The 24,341-nt window shown below is 41.8% G+C and overlaps 1 protein-coding gene across 1 annotated transcript in view; it reads left to right on the forward strand.

Moving 5' to 3' along the window:
* The first annotated feature begins 20,490 nt into the window (after positions 1-20,490).
* The window catches only part of TTC39B (tetratricopeptide repeat domain 39B), a 75,075-nt gene continuing 71,224 nt past the window's right edge, over positions 20,491-24,341 (forward strand). The window contains exon 1 of the mRNA XM_075138073.1: positions 20,491-20,595. Coding sequence (XP_074994174.1) covers positions 20,548-20,595 — 48 coding nt within the window. The 5' untranslated portion in view covers positions 20,491-20,547. The remainder of the gene's footprint in view (positions 20,596-24,341) is intronic.

Genomic DNA, 24,341 nt, shown 5'->3' on the forward strand with positions numbered 1-24,341 from the left:
TTATGTTATGAACATACCTTTCCCCTTTGTGTACTTGCAACATCACTTGAATTTTGAAAACATGCCATCACTTATCTGATGTAGCCACATCAGGGCTGTATTGATCTAACTGCAGTGTTGACATAAACGTGTAGGAGCAATCTGGGTTACGAGTAGCAGGATTAAACCCTACTGTTCCAGAAAACTATCAGAGATTTTTAGTGTTCATAGAAAGGAAGTAAGATACTGGTTTCAAAAACCTTCCTTGGAAAACCAAACATGCCAAATCGTGTGGAAATTAGCGGGCTGGATTTTTTTGTAAGACTACGTGAAAACGACATCACAGAATTCCCCAGTACAAGGGCAGTCACTGCCAACCACAGCACTATCACAGAGGGGAGCATGGTTTGGAAAGGGTTTAGAGACTGCTATGCTGTAATTATTCATGCTTCTTGGAATAATCCCTTTGAGCTGTTCAGTTAGATACATGAATTTCCCTCACTGCCTCTCTTCCTTCTCCTCATGACAGGTTTGATTTTGGAGTTGTTCTGTATTAGTTAAAAAACCCCAATGTAAAGCACGTAAACCTCAAGCAGGGTAAGTAAAAGCTCAAGGAGCAGCTAAGTTGAAAATGCCAAAGCTGATAATTTTTAGCCATGAGTGGATAATATGTTTTCTGTTTCATTTCCAAACTTCAATACTAAGAAGTCATATACTTATAAAGCAACTCTGCTCAATCCAAATCCTCTTAAGAACAAAGAGAGCTATTTATTTTTATAGCTTGGAATTAATCTGCCCTTTATATACTAGGCACAAGGCACATGGGCATTTCAAGGTTTCCAAGAGGTACTTACTTTTCTGTGCTGGAGAGACTTTAATAATTCAACATTAAAGCAATGAAGGATGTATGAAGAACTCAAGCAGTGTAAACAAGGCAGGTATTAAGCTGAATTCTTTAAGACAAGAAGTGCTGAAATCCAAAGAGCATTGAAAGACCATCAAAGTTAGAGGAGAAGTGGAGATAGTGCAAAAGACGACTGGAAGACAAGCTAATAAAAGCACCCTACATGCACGAGGAATAAAGAGAAATTGTAACTAATGTGCTACTGAAGTAATCAGGTAGCCTGTATTTTGTAGTACTCTGGTATCCTGTGAGCTTAAGAGGCTGATTTTCAGAGCTCACGTGTGCACAACTCCAGCTACAGTCAGTAAACACTGTGGATACATAACCATTCTGAAAAGCCGGTCCTAAATCGTCCAGGAAGTCTAAGGCAAAGACCTTAATTAAAACCGCTTAGTTCCAGGCTAGTCTTTCACCACAAGAAACACCCTTCATTCCTTTCTTGATTCACACAGCCTCAGAAATACATAAATATTTGTCAAGCTAATCACATTCCATAGCAGTATTGAATAGTACTTGCTCTAACAGACATAGTCTTAATATAATGACATGGTAATGTTTATGAAAGGGTAGTTTTTTGGCTTAATCATAAATCAGATTTTATGCTATTCACAGCCCTGGCTCACATCACTAAATTTAGAAAAGTCATTTAAAGTACCCTGGGCTTCTGCTGCAGCCCAGAAAAATCACCAAGATCATCACTTACGTTCCAACAGGAGTGTCATGACACTAACAAAATTAATGTTTGTAGGCAGTTTGAAAAAACTTTGGAGAATCTGTGTTAAGCATTATTTTTATTCGATATTTTAGAATTGGCTCCATCCTTGTTCATTACCTCAGTCTTGAGCTCCATGGTACCTTTCTATCTTGGCAGACAAGGAACATTGTCATTGTTTTTTAAGCACTGACTGTCTCAGCACAGCAATTACAGAGATACAGAAAGGTTCCAGGGCTATAATTTAGGAGATGGGGCTTCAACAGCTGTCAGTTTTTCTTGTCCATGTCCTGTACTGGAGGCCTTTGTTCTGAGGATGCAGCTGTCTTCTGAACAGCAGCACCCAAAGCACTCATCAAACGCAGTTGAAAGTACTCCACCAGTCCTTCTGGGGGAGCAGTTTTAAACTTGGCCTAAGATAAGCCATAGTGTTTATAGTATGATCTCACACAGGGTTGCATCGGTACAACCAGCCTGGTGTTCCCCGAGAGTGGGAATGAATGGGAAGGCCTAGCAATGTCTTGCCTCTTACTGTTGCCAAAATTCCCATGCCAATGAACAGTGGCCTCGGGGTATAACAATCTTTGCATCAAAGACACTCAAAGGCAGCCACTAGCATCTTTCACTATCACACCTGAACAGGAATGATCCATTTCTAAAAGGTAGCTATAGGTAGGACAAGAAGTAGCTTATATTACTTTTACAATAAGGTAAAATATTAGTACACATTAATACATTCGTAAAGACTCTGCACAGATCTTTATGTTTAAAGAGATCACATAAAAAACTGTGCAGGCAATTTGAAAGCTGTGTAACTAAAATATAATTCTGTCCAAAGACAGAAGTTAAACTGATTTTTACATCTCTCCCCAAAAGTGAGAGGACTTCCCAAGGATAGTATGTTGTTTTGCCAGGGTACAGCATGTTGTTTTGCTATCACCCAAGGTACACAGAAACAATTAAAAAAAAAAAAAAAAAGGAAGGAAACATCCTGTGGTTGGTAATTTCTGAACTACTTCATGGGTGAATATTGCTTTTACATAACCTGAGTGAGAGTCAAATGAACGCAGGATGCTTTCATCTCATGAACGTTGAGCAGTCAGAATGATTTCCCTGACTTCCATCTACGTCTAATGCTTGTTCTTGTTGGCCATTGAAACAGCTGAAAGTGGAAGAGGAAGACAAGCTTAAGAGGAAGACGATGACAGGGATGCAGTCCAAAATGCAGTCCAAACCAGACCAAACAGAGGTCTAATCTTCAGGGCTTAAATATTGCTGACCCAAGTCATTTTGATCTTTACAGCTGAATTTGGGTATATTACTGGAATAAGGAAAAAACAACGTCAGACACAAAGCAACAGTAGTATCACAGAGCAGACACTATCTACAGTTGTGGAGTATGTTACATGTTCTTTTCAGTCATGAGCAAGCACATCCATAAATAACATTTTGGTTGGGAACTCAAGCTGCTGCAGTAGTACCAAACTTCTACTCCAGTGGTAATTTCCCAGCATTCTCATTTCAAAGCTGGTTTGTGCAGTGAAGCACTCCAGCAATACAAAAATGCGAACTATAGATGCTGTTTTTACTGGCAGCTTCTTTGGAGATTCAGCATAAATAACATTCTTGGATTTGGGCATGCACTAGATCATGTTTGCTTTTTGTTACAAGTTGGAAATGAATGCTTCAGGAAATCACATTTGGACTTGAAACTCCATTGGTGAAATTCCCAGCTAGAAAACATGACATGTCTGTGATATTTGTAGGACAAGGAATTCTATTAATTGAAGATGCTTTTGCATTTTACCTACATGTCAGAGAACCTTCTGGGTTTATTCCTTAGTGCCTAAGAGTCAAACCCTCTTCAGATACACTACTCATTTTCTTTTTGTGAAAATTGAGTTTTTGTGAAACTAATGGAGTTTTCAGATTGGATGAATGGATGAAAAGCATTTTAGACAACAGAAGACGGTGTTACATAAACTGCTTCTTGCATCAGGGGAATAATACAGCCTATGGGGACAATTACAATTTAAGAATTGTATCCTACATAAAGATGTAGGATATATTAAGTTCTTGATCCACCTTGATGGGATCTCTTTTCGAGGTTCACACTAGTCTTTGATCATATACATTCTTCTTTCAGGAAATTTTTGCCAAGGTTTTTCCATCATCAAGATCCAAAATCTATTTATCTCAGAGAGAACTGTGGACTGGGGACTATTGCAAAATGCTTTATACAGTCATATAAGCAATGATTCTGTGAAATTATGTAATGAAAATGTGTCACATTTCAACTTCAGCTGAGACTATTAACAAGCAGGAGTTTGGTTCTTAACAACATTATAGACTACATACCAGACCACCTGAAGCTTTTTTCTTAGATATATCCATTAAAATAATTTCAAAAATACACAAGAATTTTAGGCGTTTAAGTCTTCTTGCCAGAAAATTTGATCTGAGTCTCAATGACAGTGAACAAAACTTCAGCTTCTAAGGCCAAACTACTTGTTTCCTATGGCATGGGAACCTTCTGCCAGTCTAGCTGTATATCACATATCTAAAAAAAGACTAAGGAAATGTTTACTGGTACAGTTTTACATATCAGTTTATATGAGGAGGTGAAATAGTATAGAAAAGGCTCAGATCTGCAGGGGTAGGTAGTGTTACAACAGAATTACTTAGCACTTTGCCAGTATAAATTTCCAGTGTGATTGTACTAAGACCTAAGAAACTATAAAATTCTTCCAGGCACTTTTTCCTTTGTAGTAGAAGTATTTTCTAGTTAAAATGTGCAAAGATTTTATGCAACACAAAGCAGGACTATAGCCAAGGTCCTGCAAGATGTCTCATCTGATCCATCAGCTCTCTTGGGCTGAAGACTCAGTAGGGAATCTTTCATTTGCGTGATGTGTAACTGTCCCCACAATTTCAGAATTTTCCTTTACAGAGTATGAAGGAAACCTTGTCACACAACACTATAACTCATTGCTCAAATTTTTAATTTCTGTTTTATAGGCTCGAAGGGCTGATCATAGGAGTACTCTCTACTTCTCTAGGAAAAAGAACTTGACTTGTCTGTTCTTGTATATCTTTCAAGGAAAAGCTAGATGCATTTGATGTCAGTGAAAATTTCACTGGCTTGGAAATATGCAAGACTGTATCTATCTAACAAACCATTTTGAATAGTTGTAGCTTAGTTGTGAAACCTAAAGCAAAGGAGCCAGATTTCAACTAACTTTCCTTGAAATTTGAATTAGTAAATAAAGTCCTTGTATCTATGAAACATTTTGACTTCAGAAAAGTATTTCAATGTGCGAATTGGGTAATTGCTATAAACAGTCATTTTATGCTATAATCACCAGCTCTTAATCTGTACACTTTGGCATCATTAAAAAAAAAAAAAAAAGAAAAAAAAAGAAGAAAAAAAGAAGAATGGAAGGGAAGGAACGAAGTTCCTGAAGAGAGACTGACTTGAAAACAGACATGAGTGTTTGTCAGCTGCCTTTTTAAGTCAGAAGAGGATGAACTGAAGGACATATGCTGACCACTCCAGCAAGGCTGTAATATCATAAATTTGTTATTATTTTATGGTCAAGGAGTCCATTCAAAGAGATGGATATAGCCTATAGACTATATTGTGGTTATTGTTTTTTGACTCTCAAATCTACTATAGAAGCCCTTGTTGGTATTTTAGGGTATGTTCTTCATCTGATAGATAACCAACTATTATTTCTTTATTTTTTAATTTTTTTTTTCCCCCAAGAGCCTTAGTCATGAGCAAGGACCCCATTTTGCCATGTACACAGAACAAAGAGAGGAAGAGGACAGTGTTAATGTGGCCGCAGATGTTTGGTTCAGTAAATAGCTGTGACACAGTGTTCTGCCTAGGGTGCCAGCAGTGATGTCCGACTGAGGAGTCCCCTCCCTATTCCAGCCTGACAATGATTGTTCTCGACAGCACCTGAGGGTCTTGTCCCCATCTTACCCTTTGTACCATCTCCACAGATTACCCCTAGCAACAATTTTTGTGCTACTTTAAGGTCTTTCTGTTATACCAAGGGATGATACATGCTTTTGTGTATAGTTAGACTCTTGCTTAGTAAACTCCGCTGAGGTCATCAGTCTCTCCAGTTATGAAAGTGACAGGCTTCTCAGCTATCAATCGGAGGGCAAGCCAGTTTGTCTGTACATAGATCTATCACCTTGGGTCTTGAAGGGACATCAAGAGAAAGGTGTTTTGGGCCTCTTAGGCTGTTTTCTGTGCTGCGCTACTCACAGTCTTTGTCCCTTATATCCAGACCAGCAAGTCTGATTTGTTTTGAGTAGCTCAATGAGTAGTTTGTGAGAGTTGAATCTAAAGGGCTAAAGCTCATGTTCTGCTTTGGAAGAAACTCCTTCTTCAGTTAAGCTGTGGAGTTTCTTGCACAAAAAGTGGTGGATGCTGAAGGTTTATGCTGATTAAAGAGAAGTTCAGACAAATTGATGGAAGAATAATCTGGTGAGGATTCTTATATACATGCTCAAGAAATTCTTGAGCTGCAAAATAATGGAACTGGGTAAAGGATTATACATATTTGCCATTTCTCATGTTCTTTGCAAGCCTGTGTTTTCTGACAGTGGCAGAGCCAGGATACAAAGCTAGATGGACACTGTGGCCATTTTTGTGTTCTTATTGCACTCAGCTCACTGCTGTTTTACTTTTTAAGAGAAAAAGGTGCAGAAAAGTCCCACCCTCACCGAACATCTTCCATCATCATTAGTACTCCCCAGGCCAGACTGCAGGGATTAATTGGCCTATGAATCTTTTCAAGAAATGTTTACCGGAGTTTCTAAAGAATGGAAATAATAGCAGGATATTTTATCTGAATTTTTGGAAGTTTATTTTTGACACTGGCTAATTTTTCTGTTAGGCTAATCTTACAATAATTTATTCTGTTGGTACCATTTATACTTTAATAGGTATGATGGAGTCTTCCATCCTATATAGCATCCAAAACTCTAACACAGAGAAAAGTTACCTTTAAGCAGTGCTGTGCACAAGTCAACTACTTTCTATTTCACTAGTAAACGGTGCATAAAATCAGAGGGCTTGGAAATTAATAAAAAAAATCACTCATCTTCTGAGTGATAGCACAGATTGCAATGCTAGCAATAGGCAAATAACTGTATACTGCCTTTTCATCTGGCACAAAGAGTAACCCTAATCTTTTGAGGTTTTTGCAAAGACCTTTAGGTTAAAAGTGAGTGCTGCAAAGAGTGAAATGATGTTTTGATAGGGCAGGGAGCACATCAATCTCCATCATATCATGTTCTGCTGAGAGCATCTGACCTCTGATCCTGAGTATAGACAACTGGACTGCTCAGTGGGCATTTTCAGTATTTTGTAGTATCCAGACAATCACGAACAGAAAAATCTCAGCTGTGAGTGATCATTCCCAATGGATCTGCATAGCTTCCTGTACGTTCTAGTGTCATTGCACAGAAACAAAAGCATGATTTTCCATGCCGATTATTCTGGTTTTTTACACAAATTGGTTAAAAAAAAACACTTTTGAAAAACCACAAGCAAGCATAAAAACTGCGATTTTGTTCAGCTGCCAATATGTATAGCCTCACCTATGGCTTTCTCTGGAATTCTAGGTTAAATCCAGCGTTCCAGTCATCATCTTCATATCTTGCTATGGTCCAAGTTACTAGAGAGATTACATCACTTCATCTCCTTATGAGATGTAAAAATATCAACTGTGTGAGGCAGATAGACTGTTCATGCTGCCAAGCAAATTAATTTGCAACTTGCCTCTCCAGAATAGAATAAAAGCAAACCTTGATGTCTTCAGAACAAAATAGATGGTAACCTCCTTCAACATAGGCTTCCCACTCCATCACCAACAGAATAATCTCCCATCTACTAAATAAAGCCCAGCTGTTAGCGACAAGACTGACAATAATCACACACATTTCTTACTGTGTAGGCATAATTCAGGGAGGTACGCTACGATCAGAAACTGGAAGCTATTCCTCCAAACAAATCTGTCGAATGCCAGTGATGATAATTACTAGTGATTATTCACCGGTTGCTAATGCGGTCTAGATTTAGACATTCCAAAATAGGGACAGCCTGGCAGTTTTTCACATGGGTGTGTGTTCAGGCTAAAATTTTTAATTTTTAGCTTCTAACAATAACTCTCAGTAAGGAAAAAGCTAGTATTCAGTAGCTGAAATCTATACTGCCTCTCACAGTTTCAATTTGAAAATAAGGAGGAATTGTTGCCTAAAGCCTGTTAAAATAAGGGATGTCAGATGAAAGAGGAAATCATCTTTCTGGTAGAAGAGATTTAGACTAGGTCAAAGGAAAAAGGGAAGTTGTTATAATTCATTTGCACCCTGGAAGCTATGCTGCCTGAGATTTGTTGGAAGAAATCAGATCTTTTGTGAGACCAGATGGTACAGCTGGAAAAAGATGACAAGCTTTCAAGCACACAGAGCATTCATTAACTGATTACACAGATGTAGCAAACTCATAGATAACTGCAGAACAATACTGCATGTGTGAGTAAATAGATCTCTCAAACCTTTATGAAAAAGACTGCTTAATCCTCACCTCTATAGTCGTCTCTTTAGGGCGTTCGGGCACTCATCTAAATATTAATCAATAAATTGAGTTTCCAGTACTGAAAGAAATAAGAATGAAATGGCAGTTCATGTGAATCATTTAAAAACGATTTTTTTTCTTGTGGGTTTTGTTGCTGCTGTTATTGCATTTTTTTCATCTGGAACAAAGAGCTGATCTTAATGTGTGACCAGGTCAGCACTAGTGTCAATGAAAGGGAGAGAGGAGGAATGCATGAGGAAGGGAACTGTACTATTAGGCCACAAGAGCATAGAAAAAAATTCAAGGAGAGCATCATCTGTGCCCCTCTTTTTACTGATCATGCAAGTAAGCTTTGTAGGTGTGAGACAAAATTTTGAACATTTAAACGCTGGGTTGAAAAGTTGTTTCAATTTCTTACAAATGGCATTTTGCAAATGTGATGCTTAAATTAATGAGATTTTCTACAACAAATACCATTTAAGTAATATCTATTAATGTTGTGCTAATAATTCTGCATTCTGTTAAATGGGCAGTTTCAGCACATCTGAGTTCTTTGTGAATTACTGTATATAACTGGACACTTTGATTAAACAGAACAGCAAGAAAAGGAGCACGGTTAGAGATGGTTTGTGACCTCAGAGAATTACTCTGATTTGGTCCTCAAAATACTGTTCTCCCTGGCTGCATTTGTGCTGTCTCTTCTGCGGCTCCCAGGATGTCTGCTGTCCGCATTCTCAGTGGCAATGTGCCCTCTGTACAGCAGCTGGCTGAGCCTGGCTCTGCGTCACACGGGCCTTCTAATTTTTGATGGTCTCCACATTCTCCTCTGAGCCACGGACCAATCCAGCAGTACAGGGGGAAGGAACAACTAAACTATCACCGTCTGGTCAGTTGCTTCCTTGTACTCTCCTTTGTTTGCCATTATAGAACAGAACAGCTTTGCGCTGCAGAAACATCAGGTGATAGGTCCTTGTTTTGTGTTGCCAGTACATGGGGTGACTCCTACAAAGCAAATGAATTGGTGCCATCTCAGCTGTCCTAGGGGTTTATGGTATGGGGACACAGGTTTAAGTACTACTGCTACTCCCTAGGAGACAAGACTCCTTTTGATTACTATTAGCTACTAATGCCATTGCTCTGGTTTGACTGACCCAGGGAGAGACTGGCGATAGAAGACGACAGTCGCTGTGGTTCTCCTTACCTCCGACCTCACAGCTCCCAGTGAGAGGAATATGTAGTTATAAGCCAAGACTAATCTGGAGATAAGCCCATTGACCTTTGTAGGTTGGGCTATCTGTACACAGACCTATTATAGGCAGGTAGTGTATATATATTCTAGGTAATTATATGGTCTCACAGGGTTATACAAATACCTATGAGAGTACCAATCCTAATCACACCCTGCTGGTGCAAGCCAGTCTTGTTATCCCATATTATAGGACTGGGGCATGGAAAGACTAGGTAGCCAGCACAGGGTCATCCAGTCAGTATGTACCAGGGCAGGCAGTAGAACTAGTTACTCAAGCTCCAGACTAGTTTTCGAACTTCTGCCTTGTCTTTCCTATCCATCTATGTCTTTGCACGCGGCTGCATCCAGTGCTCCATCTTATTTTGCATGATTGGTTACCTTGCACACTGGCTCAAACAGGCATAAAATCTTGTGATCACATGTCATGACATTGAATTTCTTATTCCATCTTTATAAGAAAATTTTGAAACCTAAATCTGCAGCCCTTTCTTGCACTCAGTAAAGAAAACATGAACAGACACACCATTCTTAAGCTTCAACTTGATACATCTACAATGTATTTTAATTCAAAACTGTCTAATCCAAAAGATTTTATTTTAAGGACTACAAATACATGCTTTCTGCCGAGTAATTGTTGCTTCAGTGGGAAATAGGAAGCCTGCAAATATATGCTTGGCTTCGCAGTATGACCTATTGTGGCTCACAGCCATCTGTGTTTACAGTAAGAGATCGCCCACATGCATTAGTCTGTAAACAGTATCAAAACCCAAAGGTTTTCTTTTTTTCTCTTTCACTCTCCATCTATTGCAGTCTCAGGCTGTCTCCATCTAGGTATAAGTGTCTGCACAGATTTTTTTTTTTTTTTTGAGGTCTAAGCAATCTAGCAGTTCTCTGAGGTAGTGCTTCAAAGATGCGTTTGCATTATTGATAGTTGAAAAGATTATTAGATTATTAGACTGTTGTCAGTAGTAAGGAAGCATTTATTAGCTGCCTCAAACCCTTCCTGGTCCTCTAGCCCTGGTTGCATATTCAGATAACCAGTACATATTCAATAACCAGTCAAAATGTAAATGAGAAAAAGCCAAACCCATTAATTTCCCCAATGTGTGGGGGGTGTTGGGGGCACCTCAGTTTGACATTTGGGAACTCTCCATTTCTCCATGTTAGCTAACTTCAGACTGTCAGCAAACTGTCTTTTGACCAGTGCTAGAGCCAGGAATAGCCACAAAATTTATTTAGCAACCCAATTATGTTTCTGCTAGACTACCTATATATTTGTGAATGTGATTATGCAAAAAGACTTAAAACCCAAGGTTTCTCATAAATCTCATTGGCAAAGAATGGAATTCAGATCAAATTAGGACTTGATATTTTTTACAAGATGTTATTAAAGAGCGCACTCACATTTCAGGTAACAAACAGGAACACATTTGTGGAACATGTAAAGCACAGCTGTTCTTACCACTTTATGATCTCCAGGACAACGAAATCCTTATGTGCATATTTCTGTTCATAAAATACATAGTACCCACATCTAACAAAGGTAAACTGGCTCAACATGGAAGGGAGTTCCAGGGTTGTTGCAAAGATGAAGAAATCCCAGCGTATCCTTGCATCATAGAATTGAAGGCCGCTTGCAGCTTCTGAAGCAGTCTTGGGATTTCCTGCACTCCTAGTCACTGCACCACCACTCCCACTGCCAGAAGGGTGAGAATGTGAATTGCTGCTGCCATGGAAGAAGCCAAGGCATTTGGTGCTGAGGAGCCTGAATGAAACACAGCTCTGTGACAAGTGTTTGGAAATGCATGCTATATGCATGCTAGCAGGGGGAGCACCGCACTGATTGCTGTCAGCTGGTCTTTTCCCGTTTTTTATCATGTCTTTCATGACCTCCAGGCATTGACTGACCTGATTCGCAAGATCAAGAATATGGACAGCACTTGGAGTCTGTTGCCTGCTTTGCCACATGCTTCCTGTGTGACTTCCTTAAACTGACACAATGTAACCGCTCTGCTTAACTATTTCTTGTCCCCTAAGTGGATTGAGAATAAAGGATTTTCTTACAAAGGACCTGTTCACTGCATAACTGATAGGAATACCAAATCACCTTGTCCCCCAAAGGATCTCATATCCTGAGATGACTTGGACAAGGACATAGTTGTCAGTTTTTTTGTCAGAATACCTGTGTGCCCCAGCCCGTCTATTTCTCAGATGAAAGCTTCTCCTTGTACTTTTCTGTAAATCAAACTCAGAGCATTCAGAAAACGTTTTTTTCACAGCTTGTATACAGTCCAGCAATCCCTGACTACATGCTCTTCAACGTTTGGTATTTTGCCTGTGCATGAACAGAAATTTTCTTTTGCTTATATGTGGCCAGTAAAGGAAATGATTACTCAGGAAATATCTACCCTTTACTTCATGTTTTGACATCTGGACTTGTGCCGAGGATATTAATCAAGCCAGAATTACCCGAGAGAATTTCTCTTCATTGCAAACAGAAGCATCCATCTGAATTCCATCCATCCAGGAGAATTTTTACTGGTTTTATGACTGGATCAAAACAAGGCAAATGCACGCCCTTAGTACACTGATTTCCTTATCAGAGTCTGCCTGTGGCCTACAGTCAGCATAAGGCAAAACCAAATATTTTCACAAAGAGCATAGCTGCAGGAGAGCATTCTACAGGATATATTAGCTCATTTCTCTAGGAAGCTCAAAATTAGCTACAAAAAGACTGTAAATTCAGCAGATGCTTTTTTTGCATAGTCCTCCACAAGTCCACTCATTCTCAGATCCCTTTTGGAAGTAGTTATCTTTGTTTCTCTGTTCTTTCAGAGGGTCTGCCAAATCATTGGCCAAGTGAGCTGCCACAAAGTACTATGTGAAGATTTTGATACAGAATGCGTATTTTCAGCTCTAATGGAGGAACATTTGAAAACTGCTGCACACCAATCTGGCGTGAAAGCATACTAGTTTGGGCGCAGCATCATATTAACGTGCCTACTGGGCTTTTGATTAAGAGCTAGATCAGATACAACCTGTGTAAAGCGTGGTCAAGGCAAGCTTGGGTTTATCTGTAACTGTCCATGCTCTAAATCTGTTTATTCATTTACTGATAAAGTAAATAAAAGCATTTAAAAGAAATTGGTTATCTAAGTCTTGCATTTTCAGGACTTCTGAAATAACAGGTGGCTTGAATGAATTAATTAAATAATCAATACAGTTAAAATTCAAAGTAAACTCTAGAAACAGGGAGTATTTAAAACCTACAGTACTTGCACTTAAGTTATTAATGAATACTTTTCACTCTAATAAATATTAGTAGGAGAGTACAACTCCTCACATTATTCTTAACACATGCCATTCTCTCCCTTGGCTAATGTGGAATTTTGGAGCCAGAAGTGTAATATTGAAGCTGCAAGAACTCTTACTAATATACTGGCCAAATGCCACGATGTACTGAACAAGGTTTATGTCCCCAGATGAGACATCTTAGCCTTTTCTCGGCTAAACGTATGCATTTAGCTGCAAAGCACAGAGACAGTCCCTACCCAATCTGCAGCAAAATCTCTTCACTGAACAGAGGGACCCAGACCTGCCATTACAGTAGGAGCTTTTGAACATGGCAGCCTACATGACAAGAGGAAAGAAGCACACACATCTGTTTTGCAGGTCTTTGTTTTTTAGAAAAAGTACCTTTGATGTGGATATTACATCAATTAAGAGGAGTTAAAATACAACTAACTAAATAAATGAATTAAAAAAAAAATGTATTTTCCTACAGTGTGAAGGAAAGGCCTTTGGGTACAATCTAGCAATTATAAATTGCTGTCCTATCATTAAGTCATAGGATCCTCACTCAGAGATACAATTCTTGTTTCCTTGTGGGAACATTGTTATGTATACGTGACATTTCAGGTTTGGTTTTGGGGATTTTTTTTGGTGGAGGGGAGGAAGGGGTTCCATTCAGGCATTTTCATTCCCTGATGACTTGGACACATAACAACCATCTGTTCAGATGGATCAATCCAGAACATGTTGTTTTCAGAGCAATGAAAGAATAACAAAATGAATAGACAAAAGATGTAACATATTTTCTGGCAAACGTAACTTTGAAAACTTTTGTTAGTAAGGCAAAGAAAATTCCTGTAAGATGAAGTTAGACCTTTTTCCTTTGCTTTTTCTGGTACAAATAGCACAGTATGTGAAGAAAAAGCACATGGAAATGATTCAGCTACATAAATAATATCATTTCAAAGATGCCATTGGCTCTAGTTACTAGACGATTTACAGGTAAACTGCTCCATTTCTTGAAACTAGTAAAAGTACCACGTGACAAAATACAGTTTAGATTGTTTATAGGACCAAAGGTTTCAAAGGGAAAAAAGAGCCGATTAGAAATTAACCCTACTAAATGGCAGCAATGCACTAACATCCTTAAGTGTTTATTTAACAAAACTTTCTGCACGAAGAGGTGATCAGTCATTCACAAGATATCATGCAAACATCAAGCATCATGCTAGTATCAGGGGGAGTGATGACACATTAATGTATTTTATTTTCTAAATAAATACCATATTTTAGTATGGCTTTTTATATCTTAAAAAAATGGAGAGTTGGTAAGAACAGTTGCAGAGGTCATTTCTGACCTTTATTACTCTATAATTCTCTGAAACATGCACTTTGACGAGAGGCTAGGAGAAGGAACATCGAAATACTTCCAATGAAAATAAATAAGATGAAATGTAATGATAAACAGGAAGAAGCTTAGAGATAAGACTGGGACAAGCACAGAGAATATCTTGCTGAAATAGCAGGAAACTGCTTAGCTGTAAAGGAGAGGAGAGAAGGGAAGAAAACTGCGAAGAGATGAGACATAGCATATCAAGATAAATAAATGTACCATCTGCTGTAGGACAGGAAAGGGTTAATTGTCTGGCCTGATGGAAGGCGTTACAGGTGGGGCCCCTTAAGCACCTGCTAGAAAATGCTCTTGGCTGGATGAGGAGATAAATACAAGAAAAACAAAGGGAACTTTTCCTTTTTTTTTTTGAGGGGAAAAGGGAATGGAACGCAACTGAATGTCGGAGAATGGGATGGGATATGCAATGCAATGCAATGCACGTTGAGAAAAGAGAATCAGTAAAGATATCATGAGGAAAAAGAGTTTAGGTGATGGGATTGCCTATCTGTGCTTCCAAATGTAGTGAAATATGAGGTAGGTCTTTGGCTTTGTTGTCTAGAATGGTGGAAAATTGGGTGACTTTTAAACCTCCTAAGAGATAATAAATGCTGTGGTGTTTTGTTTGTGGGGTTTTTTTTGTGGTTTTTTTTTGTTTTGTTTTGTTTATTGCTGTTCTTTACTCTGCATGGCTTACCAATTTCCTAATGTATCATCCTACTGAGTCTGACTCAATACTCTGATGTTTTGCTTGGAGGTCTGTATTTATGTGGTGTATTAGCTGTTCTCTGTTAAGGCACATGTATAATGCAGTATAAACAACCCGCTCTAACCTTGAGCCTGGCTGTGCTTTCAGCAGTGGGTGGATCAGGTGACCTCCTGAGGTCACTTCAAACCTGAAGTATTCTGTGACTTACACTGTTGTGAAAAGTTGTGCACTGGCTGTGGATACATACAATTTAAATGGCGTAAGCCTAAGAATATCTTGTCTCCACCTGGAGCAGGAAAGACGTGGTATGTAAGTGTTGGGGGGGTATGCCTGTTTCTAGGGATAAAAAATTTAACTAATCATTCTGAGTGACATCTTTTAGGGCTCTCCCTTAAGAAGGTGATAAGGAGATATGCAAAATAATCCAAAATAACCCAGAAGTTAGAGGTGACACCTGTAGAAGTGTTGCTAGAAACTAGCATGCAAATAATGTCTGTGTAGATACATTGGTAAAAGCGCTAAAGGCAGACTGAAAGCTAGGTGCATTAATTGCATTATGCTTTCACCAAGGATCACTTACACAACCTCTCTTAGGTACACAGAAACAAGTTGCATGGTAATTGAGGTAAACCACCATATCTTGTCCAAAGTTCATTGTTGTCCTTTCCCTGGCTTTGGGAAAGAGGCAGGGCTTCCCTAAGTAGAGGAAGCTTTCTTATGGATATTGTTCAAGATCCTGCTTATGCTGAAATGTCTGGTAACTGCCTGATCACCCCTATTCTAGTCTCGGGCATGTAAACTAGCAGTTCTGTATGTCTTTTCACCACTACAAGATTTGTTACATACTAGTATGGTGAGTGAAGGGAAATACGGCTGTCTGACTGAAAGAAATGGTAGCTGTACTTCAAGATAGCTATCACTTTTAAGTACAGAAACATGATCTGGGAGTTTGAAACCACTGTGGCTCTCTAAAAGTGCCTAACAGAAGGTGAAAGTCTAAATATTTAAATAAAAATGCTGCATCGATATATTTGTCAAAGAAATAGGTTCTTCACTTCCAAATAAAGTTCTTGCGAGGTCTAACAAACAGGATTTAGATGAAGCAGCTTATTGAGGGTAGAAAACATTCACTCCTAACTGTAACAGCCCAGTACTTTAAGCTTTATTTGATGTCTGTATCTGTAGTCTCTGCAGTAGTACAGGAATACTCTATGCCATAGTACTGCCTCCATGCATGCCAAGAGGTGTCTTGGAGAGGCTGCTTTCTTTTATGTCTTTCAGAAAAAGTGTATGTTGGTGTGCTTTGTTCAGTTCCTTATGCCCTTTTGTTGGGGCCTGAGGCCAAAGAACGTATTTTGAGGACACTGACCTTCCTTTTTTTAGTAACTTTAACTGTTGCATTTACTTGACTAGGTGGGCTGCTCTGTGGCTTGCTAAGCTCTCCCTACAGCTGAGTGTGGGAAAACAGGTGCTGGGACCATGAGTTAATATTCTTTCTAGAGACTAAGGTAAAACCTGAGACTTCTTGTTGCAGGGCTGGATAGTGGCAAAGGACCATGTGTGTATGTGTGCAGGAAGGGGATAGTTGACAAGAAAATAATCTTATAATCAATCTTAGCCTTCTCATACAACAACATGTATGCATCAATGCACTCTCATGTGTTTTAACTCTAAAGGGGTTACTGCTGTTGCTATAGTAATCTCTGCGAAAAAACCAATATTTTTATACTGGTCCCTGTCAGGAAGAGGCCTTGCTTCATCTTAATTGGCAAAATTAGTGCTGGCTAAAAAAAAATTAATTGCCTAGAGGTTACGGCATGGCTGTTATAATCCATAACAGAATGCACCCTCATCAATTTTTCTCTCGTCTGTTACATCTGGCTCTTGTTACAGGTTTTTTGTAAATTATTATCTTTGCTAAGTTACTGCAAATTGGTTTTTTTGCTTAGCTGGCTTCTAACTCAGTGCAGCAGTAACAAATTTCAGTCTCTTGATCTTGAAAGATATTCCTCAAACATGGTGATTCTTACTCTCTCAGCAAATCTTTCATGGTGTATTTATGTGGGTAGATTCACATACAGTTTGCACTGCTCAGAGTACTCATTGTCCTAATAGGTAGTTTATGAAACAGTACTTCTGGAGCTAGGTGGGACTTGGTTTCTGTCTTGCTCACTTGCCCTACCTCCATCAGGGAATCTGCTAATTGATGATTGTTATCTACAGTTCTTCTGTTTGAATGGGTCTGAGACAGTCTAACCCTACTCGAAAGTAGCTGCAGGAATGCTAAGGCAACTTCCTAGGCTTTTCACTGTGGGCCTATTCTCAAGGACTATTTTCTAGTCCTCAAGAAAACTAGATCAGTACCAGGTGTTTATACTGAAGTTGATTTTATTCTTCCATATTGTCTGATCATGAGGGGCAGAATAAGACTTTTCATCCTTGTCAGATCTCTATTTGATTACAGAAGCTCAAAAAAAGATTTATTTTTCCTCATTGTCCCATGAATTCTTATAATGAGGCAAATTCCCAGTGAATAGCTATACTGCAGGAGGAAACACTAGCAGACCTATCAAATATGCAGGTAGTGTTAACACAGCAGCATGCAGGTGATGGCTTATGAAGATGGGGGAAAATGTAGGCAAGATTCTTCTGGGTGGGAATTCTATATAGCTATGCCAGCTAGAGAGGAACGGTCTCTCAAGGTCTTGACTTCTCTGTCAGATCTCGGCAAAATCCTTTCAACACCTCCACTGGAATGCTCTCTGAATGCTCTCTGAAAGATTAGTAATCAGCTCATAATCCTCCTAATTCTTGCTGCAAAGATACCTACATTCAAATGGATAGAAACTAGAGCTGTCTGGGAACTGCAGCAGGCTTCTCTTCCCAGAGGATTAAGACCTATTAATTCTTGTCCATATTCCTTCAGAAGTTGTGTTTTTTGTTTGGTTTAGTTTTTTTACAAATGGAAAACTGTAAGAGGAAGAGGAATTTGTAAGGCTTTTCTTTAATGCTTAAATTTCAAGGGAGAAGGGGAATAATGATTAAATTGATTAAAGCCGATGAGGGGTGGGGTGGCTTTGAGACTCTTTTGACTATTATTACAATGAGTTAAATGGGAGCATGCCCTGTGGCAGCCTGCTAAAGACCAGGCAAAACTCAGTAATGGCTCTGCCATTCACAGGGCCTGTACTCATACTTCAGTAGCAATTTTCATGCCTTAGCTACCTCGGTTGGGAATGACATGATGTAGTTATCTCCACCATGATTATTTTAGCATGCATCTTTGTCCTGACCAGAGGAAGGTCACTGATAGATATAGCCTTAAATCTGCCCAAAAGAGTGTAAATGAGCTAAAGGACTTGGTGGGGAGGAAAAAATACAACAATATAACTGAAACCTATCAAGAGGTAATCATGACAAAGTGGTGTTGAGCTAGACCTTGGTCTTGAACTTGCTGAGTGTATTAACTGAACCTCTGACTCAGACAGTTCTATCTCCTACGCAGAGAGTAACTACTCATGACTACAAACTCTGCATGTTAGTGTGATTTCCTCAACCTAACTCTAAAAGTGCTGGTGCTATAGTCCATTAACAGTTTCTACAGGAACATAAGGAATCAGGCTAAGTTTTTATTCTCTGTGGCTAAAACTGGCAGTGCATAACTGCCTAGGTGTGTGGCTCCTACGGAATGGTGTAACTGGTTCTCATGTTTAAGGACCATGTTTCTAGAACTTGGAGACCTTGTGTGTTAGCTATCCTACTCGTACGTTATGTACCCCACAGTATTCTGTTATAGAATAATACCGGTTAAAAACTGTTTTTGAAATGGAGGTAGCCTGCTGCTCTAAGCAAAAGGACATCTCAAAGGGATTGCCTTTGGAGCTGAAAAATAGAAAGGGAGTCATGTCTTCAACAGAGGATGATAACTTGTATAATTCCCATGAACAGTATAAAATTCTGATGTAATGGTAATCTCAAGCTTCAGGTGGAGTTGTGTGGGCAGACATGACTGTGCTGTGAGTCAAATACAAAGCATGTATGGGCCTGTCTACTGCATTTGCACTGCTGGTATGCTTCATGTGCTTCAGATCAGTCCTGGAGAAGTATATTAATATCACTGGCATATCTTCCAACAAGTTGCCAGTGAAGAAACATACTCAAGTGCAGTAGGGATATGGGAGAACAATGGGTCTGTGACACCTTAACTGAGAAGAGTGCGATCTTGCAGGACAAATGAACATACTCAAATTAGGTTCCCCTCCCCCTTTTACTTAGCTTGGCTGGGTAAAAATAGCAGAGCGGATACAGCAGTACAGTCTACCTAAGACTAATGGGAACACTTAAGTTGCTAGTCTACACTGAAAGCATGTATTTCTGCCTCTTCTTAGACTGAAGGACCTTGCTTATCTCTAGACTGTAATCCCATCTTGCAAAAAGCTCTTAAACTGTATCTACCTCCTGGCTAGCTGATTCTGTTCAGTTCTCTCTCTCGCTTCATCTGTCTCTGGTTCTAATCAAAACTAGTATATCAAAACTATATGTATTTTTTAACAGGCCCTGTGACAGAGAAGTAACCTGTAGGAAGTGGAGATGGCCGTCACACTACCTGCTTTTTAGTAGTACTTGACCTCAGCTGGCATAACAGGGAGAAGCAGAAATTGGTAGATTTTTAGCGAAGAGCATTATGATACTGTTAACTGACAACAGGATAAGGCAGGGTGGGGGAATCTAAGAGTTCTTCGCAGAGAGCCGGCTGCTTTGCAAACTTTCTTCTCAAGTAGTAGTCAATGGTGATGGAGCAGCTCTTCCACAGAGCCTGGCCGCAGGGTGCTGAAGGATTGCAGGCTCAAGTTTCTCCTGGACTTCAGGTAGCGAATACCTGGAGCAGACTGACAACAACGGACGCATCGGGTGGTCCGCTTGCACGCAGTGCTGTCTGAGGTCCCTTCAGACAAGCTCCAAAGCAGACACGGCAGCACAGCCTGCACTTTCCTTCCTCTGCAGCAGCCGGCTGGGCCCCGCGGCGGGCCAGCGAGGAGGCCGGTGGCACACGGCACAGAAGCACCAGTCCGGCAGCACTGCTTCAGGTGAACTGGGCACCGTTCAGGCAACTGAGGGGACTGCAGGGACACTGAGGGAATGACTGAACGAAGCTTCACGGCCCTTTGGCCGGCGTTGGTGGTTACGGCGGCGCGGGCCCGCAAGCCGCAGGGTGGCTGGGCGTGGGGCGGCAGGAAGGAGCACGGCCTCGGGAAGGAGGCCTCGGCATGAGCTTGGGACGACGCGCCGCTTGCCCCAAAGGCCGAGCCGGCCAACCTCATCCTCCGACCGGCCCAAGGGGCCGGGACGGCGTCAGGGGCACTGCCCTGCCGCCCCGGCCGTGCGGCAGGGTTGGCGGTTGGCCGGGGCCGGCCACTAACGGTCGTTGGGCGGCCGGGGCGCCGCGCGAGCGGCAGGGCGCGAGCGGCGGGGGCGGGGCGCGCGATGCAAATGAGGGGGCGCGGCCACCGGAGTTGTGAGGCGGCCGGGGCGGGGAGGAGGTGGCGAGCGCGGCCCCGTACGGACGAGGCGGGGGGCAGGCGGCGGGGCCGGGCCGGGCCGGGCCGAGCGGGGGCGGCCGGGAAGTGCGGGGGGCGGGGACCGCCGCTGGGCGGTGGGGAGCGGGACGGGGTGCGGCGGCTGCAGTCACCCCGGCGCGGCGGGCAGCGGAGCGGGAACATGGCGAGCGTAGGAAACGGCACGGAGGAGAGCGGCGGCGGCGAGGAGGTAACCGGAGGGAGGCGGCGAGAGGGCTCCGGGCGTGCGGGCAGCGGTCGGTCGTCCTCTGCCGGCGCAGCGGCGGCGGGAGGCGCGGGCGGGGGCCCGTCTCCGCCGGCATCCCGGCCCCCCACCTGCCCCGCGCCGCCGCCGCCTGCCGCCGCGCTGGGGCCGGGCGGGCGCCCAGCCGGGCAGCCGCCTCCTCCCAGGGCCGGCCCGGCCGCCAGCGGGGCGAGGAGCCGCCGGGAGTTGGGGAAAGTTGTCCCGGCGGCGGAGCCGCGGGCAGCCCCTTCCCGCACCCCTCGCCGCCCGCCTTTGTTTTTATTTTTCTCCTTTTTTTAAATTTTTCTTCTTTCTTTTTTTTTGAAACCCGGCTCCGCCTCAGAGTTGCGCCCCTCCGCTGCTCCGAGCGAGTTTGCTGCGCCGCCTCCCCGGTGCGCGTTTCTCCCGGCGGCGGCGGGAGGCGCGACCCCCGCGCGTCCACCGGCCCGGCCGGTATGGGGCGGGGGGCGCAGCGCAGGTGTGCGGGCGGCACCGCTGCCTGCCGTCGGCTGGAGGGCCAGCGCGGCCGCCAGGCGGGGGCGGGTGGCACGGAAAGCCTTTGCTGCCCGGGTGGTCCGGGAGGGTGCGGATCCTCCTTCGTGGGTCTTCCACAGGCGGGTTGGGTGGTTCTATGGCTGGGAAGTGAAATCAGGCAGGACCGTACTTGATGTGAGAGGTATTATAGACTGGAGTTTATCATTTCCCTGTTGTTTCGGTTAATCCAAAAAACGATCCCTTCAAGTGATCACCTTTTTTTAACTTTTAGATTTTCCTCGTATCCTCTCAGTCCAGAAAAATGCCATAGCAGAATCGTTGATAACACGTCTCAGAAGGTTGGTGGTAGTAAGGGATCTTCTAGGCTAGTTTTTGAGAAGGATACTGCAAAACTGAGGCAGTTTTAACTGGAGGCTGTGCATGTGGGAATGTTGACTTGATTTCTGACTGTACAGTCTAAAATGAACGATTTTAGCATTACGTACATTCAACAGCTTCTTCAAAAAGGTTTGTAAGGCATGCCTCCGGCTGAACTTTGCTGAAGAAAACTTATGAATCATATGATTATGTAATAGTTGTGTTGTTTTTTTTTTGTTTTGTTTTGTTTTTTTTTAAAAACTTGTTAGGGTGAGTTTTGAAAACAGGCATGCAACCAGTGCCTCGTTTCTGAGGTGAGGCAGTGTTTCATACAACAGGGCAACTGACAAATGTGTATGTAGGACTTGGTACGCTATGTAGTTTGGTGGAATCCTCATGTTTTGTATTTGGCAGTTGCAGAAGCCATTCTTGGAAGAGATGATAAAAACCAGCTTTTTCTCAGTTGGAAAGTGGGGATATATACTAGTCTGTATTTCAGAGCGTGCTATAAAAGTTGCTACTTCTAAGGTTATAGTGTGGAGGCATAACATGAAGAGGATGTGAAATGCTTAAATCTCATTGTATACTGGAGTGAATCACTGCAAGGTCATGGAGTGATTTCTGCGGAGCTGAGTTTTGTTTCAGATATAAAGAGTAGTACCAGTGAAAACAAGTTATTAATAAACTCTTGCTGCTCTCAGTAAGCAAGTAGTTGGAATTCACAATTGTTAAAACAGGTATTTAGCAACTTAGTTGTAGCCAGCTGCCCTGTGGTAGCAATCGGGAAGAATATTCTTCAGAAAGTTCGCTGTTAAGTGTCAATGCTTTATTAGAGGAAAAGAAGCTGCCATGCAAACAAATGGAAAGGTAGGCATAAAAGCACCTGGAAGAGGCTTTATTTGAGCAATAGTCTGCTAAAAGTGCAAAGCTTTTTCCAGATGAGCTTGAAAGACCTCATGCTTTTTGCAGAGACTTGTGCTTGATTCCCTGGAGCCTGAAACAGACCAGAATTGGTAATGGAGCGAGTGTTGGATTTTTCAGGGTGAGATCCCAGAGTTCAGGACGGGAGGGCAGACAGTGGCTTGATCTTGGGGAGTCACTGCTTCTGTAATAGAAGTTGTCTAGACCACTGTAGGCTGCATGCGTCTACAGATTCACCACAATCTCTTTACTACTAAGGTAGATGCAATTTCAGCACTTCATGCACGAGGTAATTGCTTTTAAGTGTCTTAGATTTTTTTTAAAGTGTTTGCAACATTCATGATATTGGGAAACTGAAGCTGAGGAATATTACTATTAGCTTTGTTCATAAGAACTGCATGCATCTAAATAATGTTGTTTACATGGAACATGGCAGATGGGAACTCCGCTTCCTGATTTAAGTGTACATGCTCAGCACTATAGGAGCATAGCTTTTGGCATAGAATTTTGCTTTGCGGGGACAGATGAATACTTCTTCATCCCTGAAGCTTTGAAGAAGGATATCTTACGTTAAACCTTGAAGTTGTTTCCTACTTAAAAGGACACTGACCAGCAAGAACCCTGCTTCTAAAGTCCAAGCTTAAGGTAGCAGGTAGCTGCCCCCTGCTGTAGTCCCTGATGAGTAAAATTTGTGGTTTCCCTTATGCTTCTTGCAGCTCAAGGAAGTGCCCAGATACCATGTTTATCTATATTTAATTTTTTTGCTGATTTATGCCTCATTGTCCTGCAGCTGTGGCCTTCCGGTGGGCATGGCGAGGAAGTGGTATGAAGTGTAAATAAGTTTTTGGTTTTTTTCCCCAACTAATGCAAGTGTAGTAGTCTGGTGGGTTTTGTTTGTTTGTTTTAAAAAACACCAACAGGAATTGGAGACCTAAGCCGAAGAGGCTGTATTAATGAGATGGTGTTATGGGTATGCTCATCTGGGAACACAAATGGTTATTAAACTCGGGATTTTCCTGTGCAGTGTTGCTTTCTGGATGTTAGAGTGCACGCGGTCGTCCTCTACTAGGAAGCAGTTTCCTGGATGCTACATGATCAGAGTGAAAGTGCCCACCTGTGGTGTGCTTGTGAACTCAGAATGTGATATGCCATCGGCCCATAAACCGCTATATGACACTAAATTCACCCACTAAAAGTACTCATACTAGTATTCTTTTGGAAGAGGTTGCAAATCTAGGACAGATATGCTTAGCTTTAAGGGCAAAATAGCACTCCCAGCTACTGCAGAGACTTCAAGCAAAACTTTAAGCCTTCTCCCCCCCCCCCCAACCTCTAAAGATTACTTAAAATAGTGGGTCAGATCTGCTTCCCATTAAGTTCACTCTGTGCTGCCCTGGTTTTTCAAAGTCTTAAAGCCAGCTTAATTGGTTACTTGGGGATTCCCTATCCATTAAAAAAAAAAACCAAACCCAACCTTGGCCTTTGTGCATGTGAGGGTTGTGGCCAGGCAGAAAGGGATCACGATCAAGAAGTATCTAGATGCTAAAAAAAATGCCTTGTTTGGCCACAGTCAGCCAGACTAAGGATTATACACAAATCTGAAAGTGATTTGGTGCCCTTGCTGTGGTTAACTCTAAGGCTTGTATTAAGGACAGCTTGGCCAATTCAGCTAATCTGTGCCTCAGCTCTAAACTAACCTATTAAGGAAAACTTAGGTAATGATGCGTGCTGTACTCTCTTGAACTGCCCAAGCAGGGACAAACACTGTATAGGCTGGCTTTATCAGCCTGGACAGTTTATCTTCAGAGCTAATTTCAAAATGAAACCAGCATTGTCTTTAACTCAAAAGCTGTTTAGTACTGGTTAGTACTCTGTTTAAGTACTCAAGCTTTTCATCCACTACTTCAGTGGCTGCTGCACTTATGATCAAAGAACTTGCT

The sequence above is a fragment of the Calonectris borealis genome, chromosome Z (genome assembly GCF_964195595.1).
Source record: "Calonectris borealis chromosome Z, bCalBor7.hap1.2, whole genome shotgun sequence".
Taxonomy (NCBI): domain Eukaryota; kingdom Metazoa; phylum Chordata; class Aves; order Procellariiformes; family Procellariidae; genus Calonectris; species Calonectris borealis.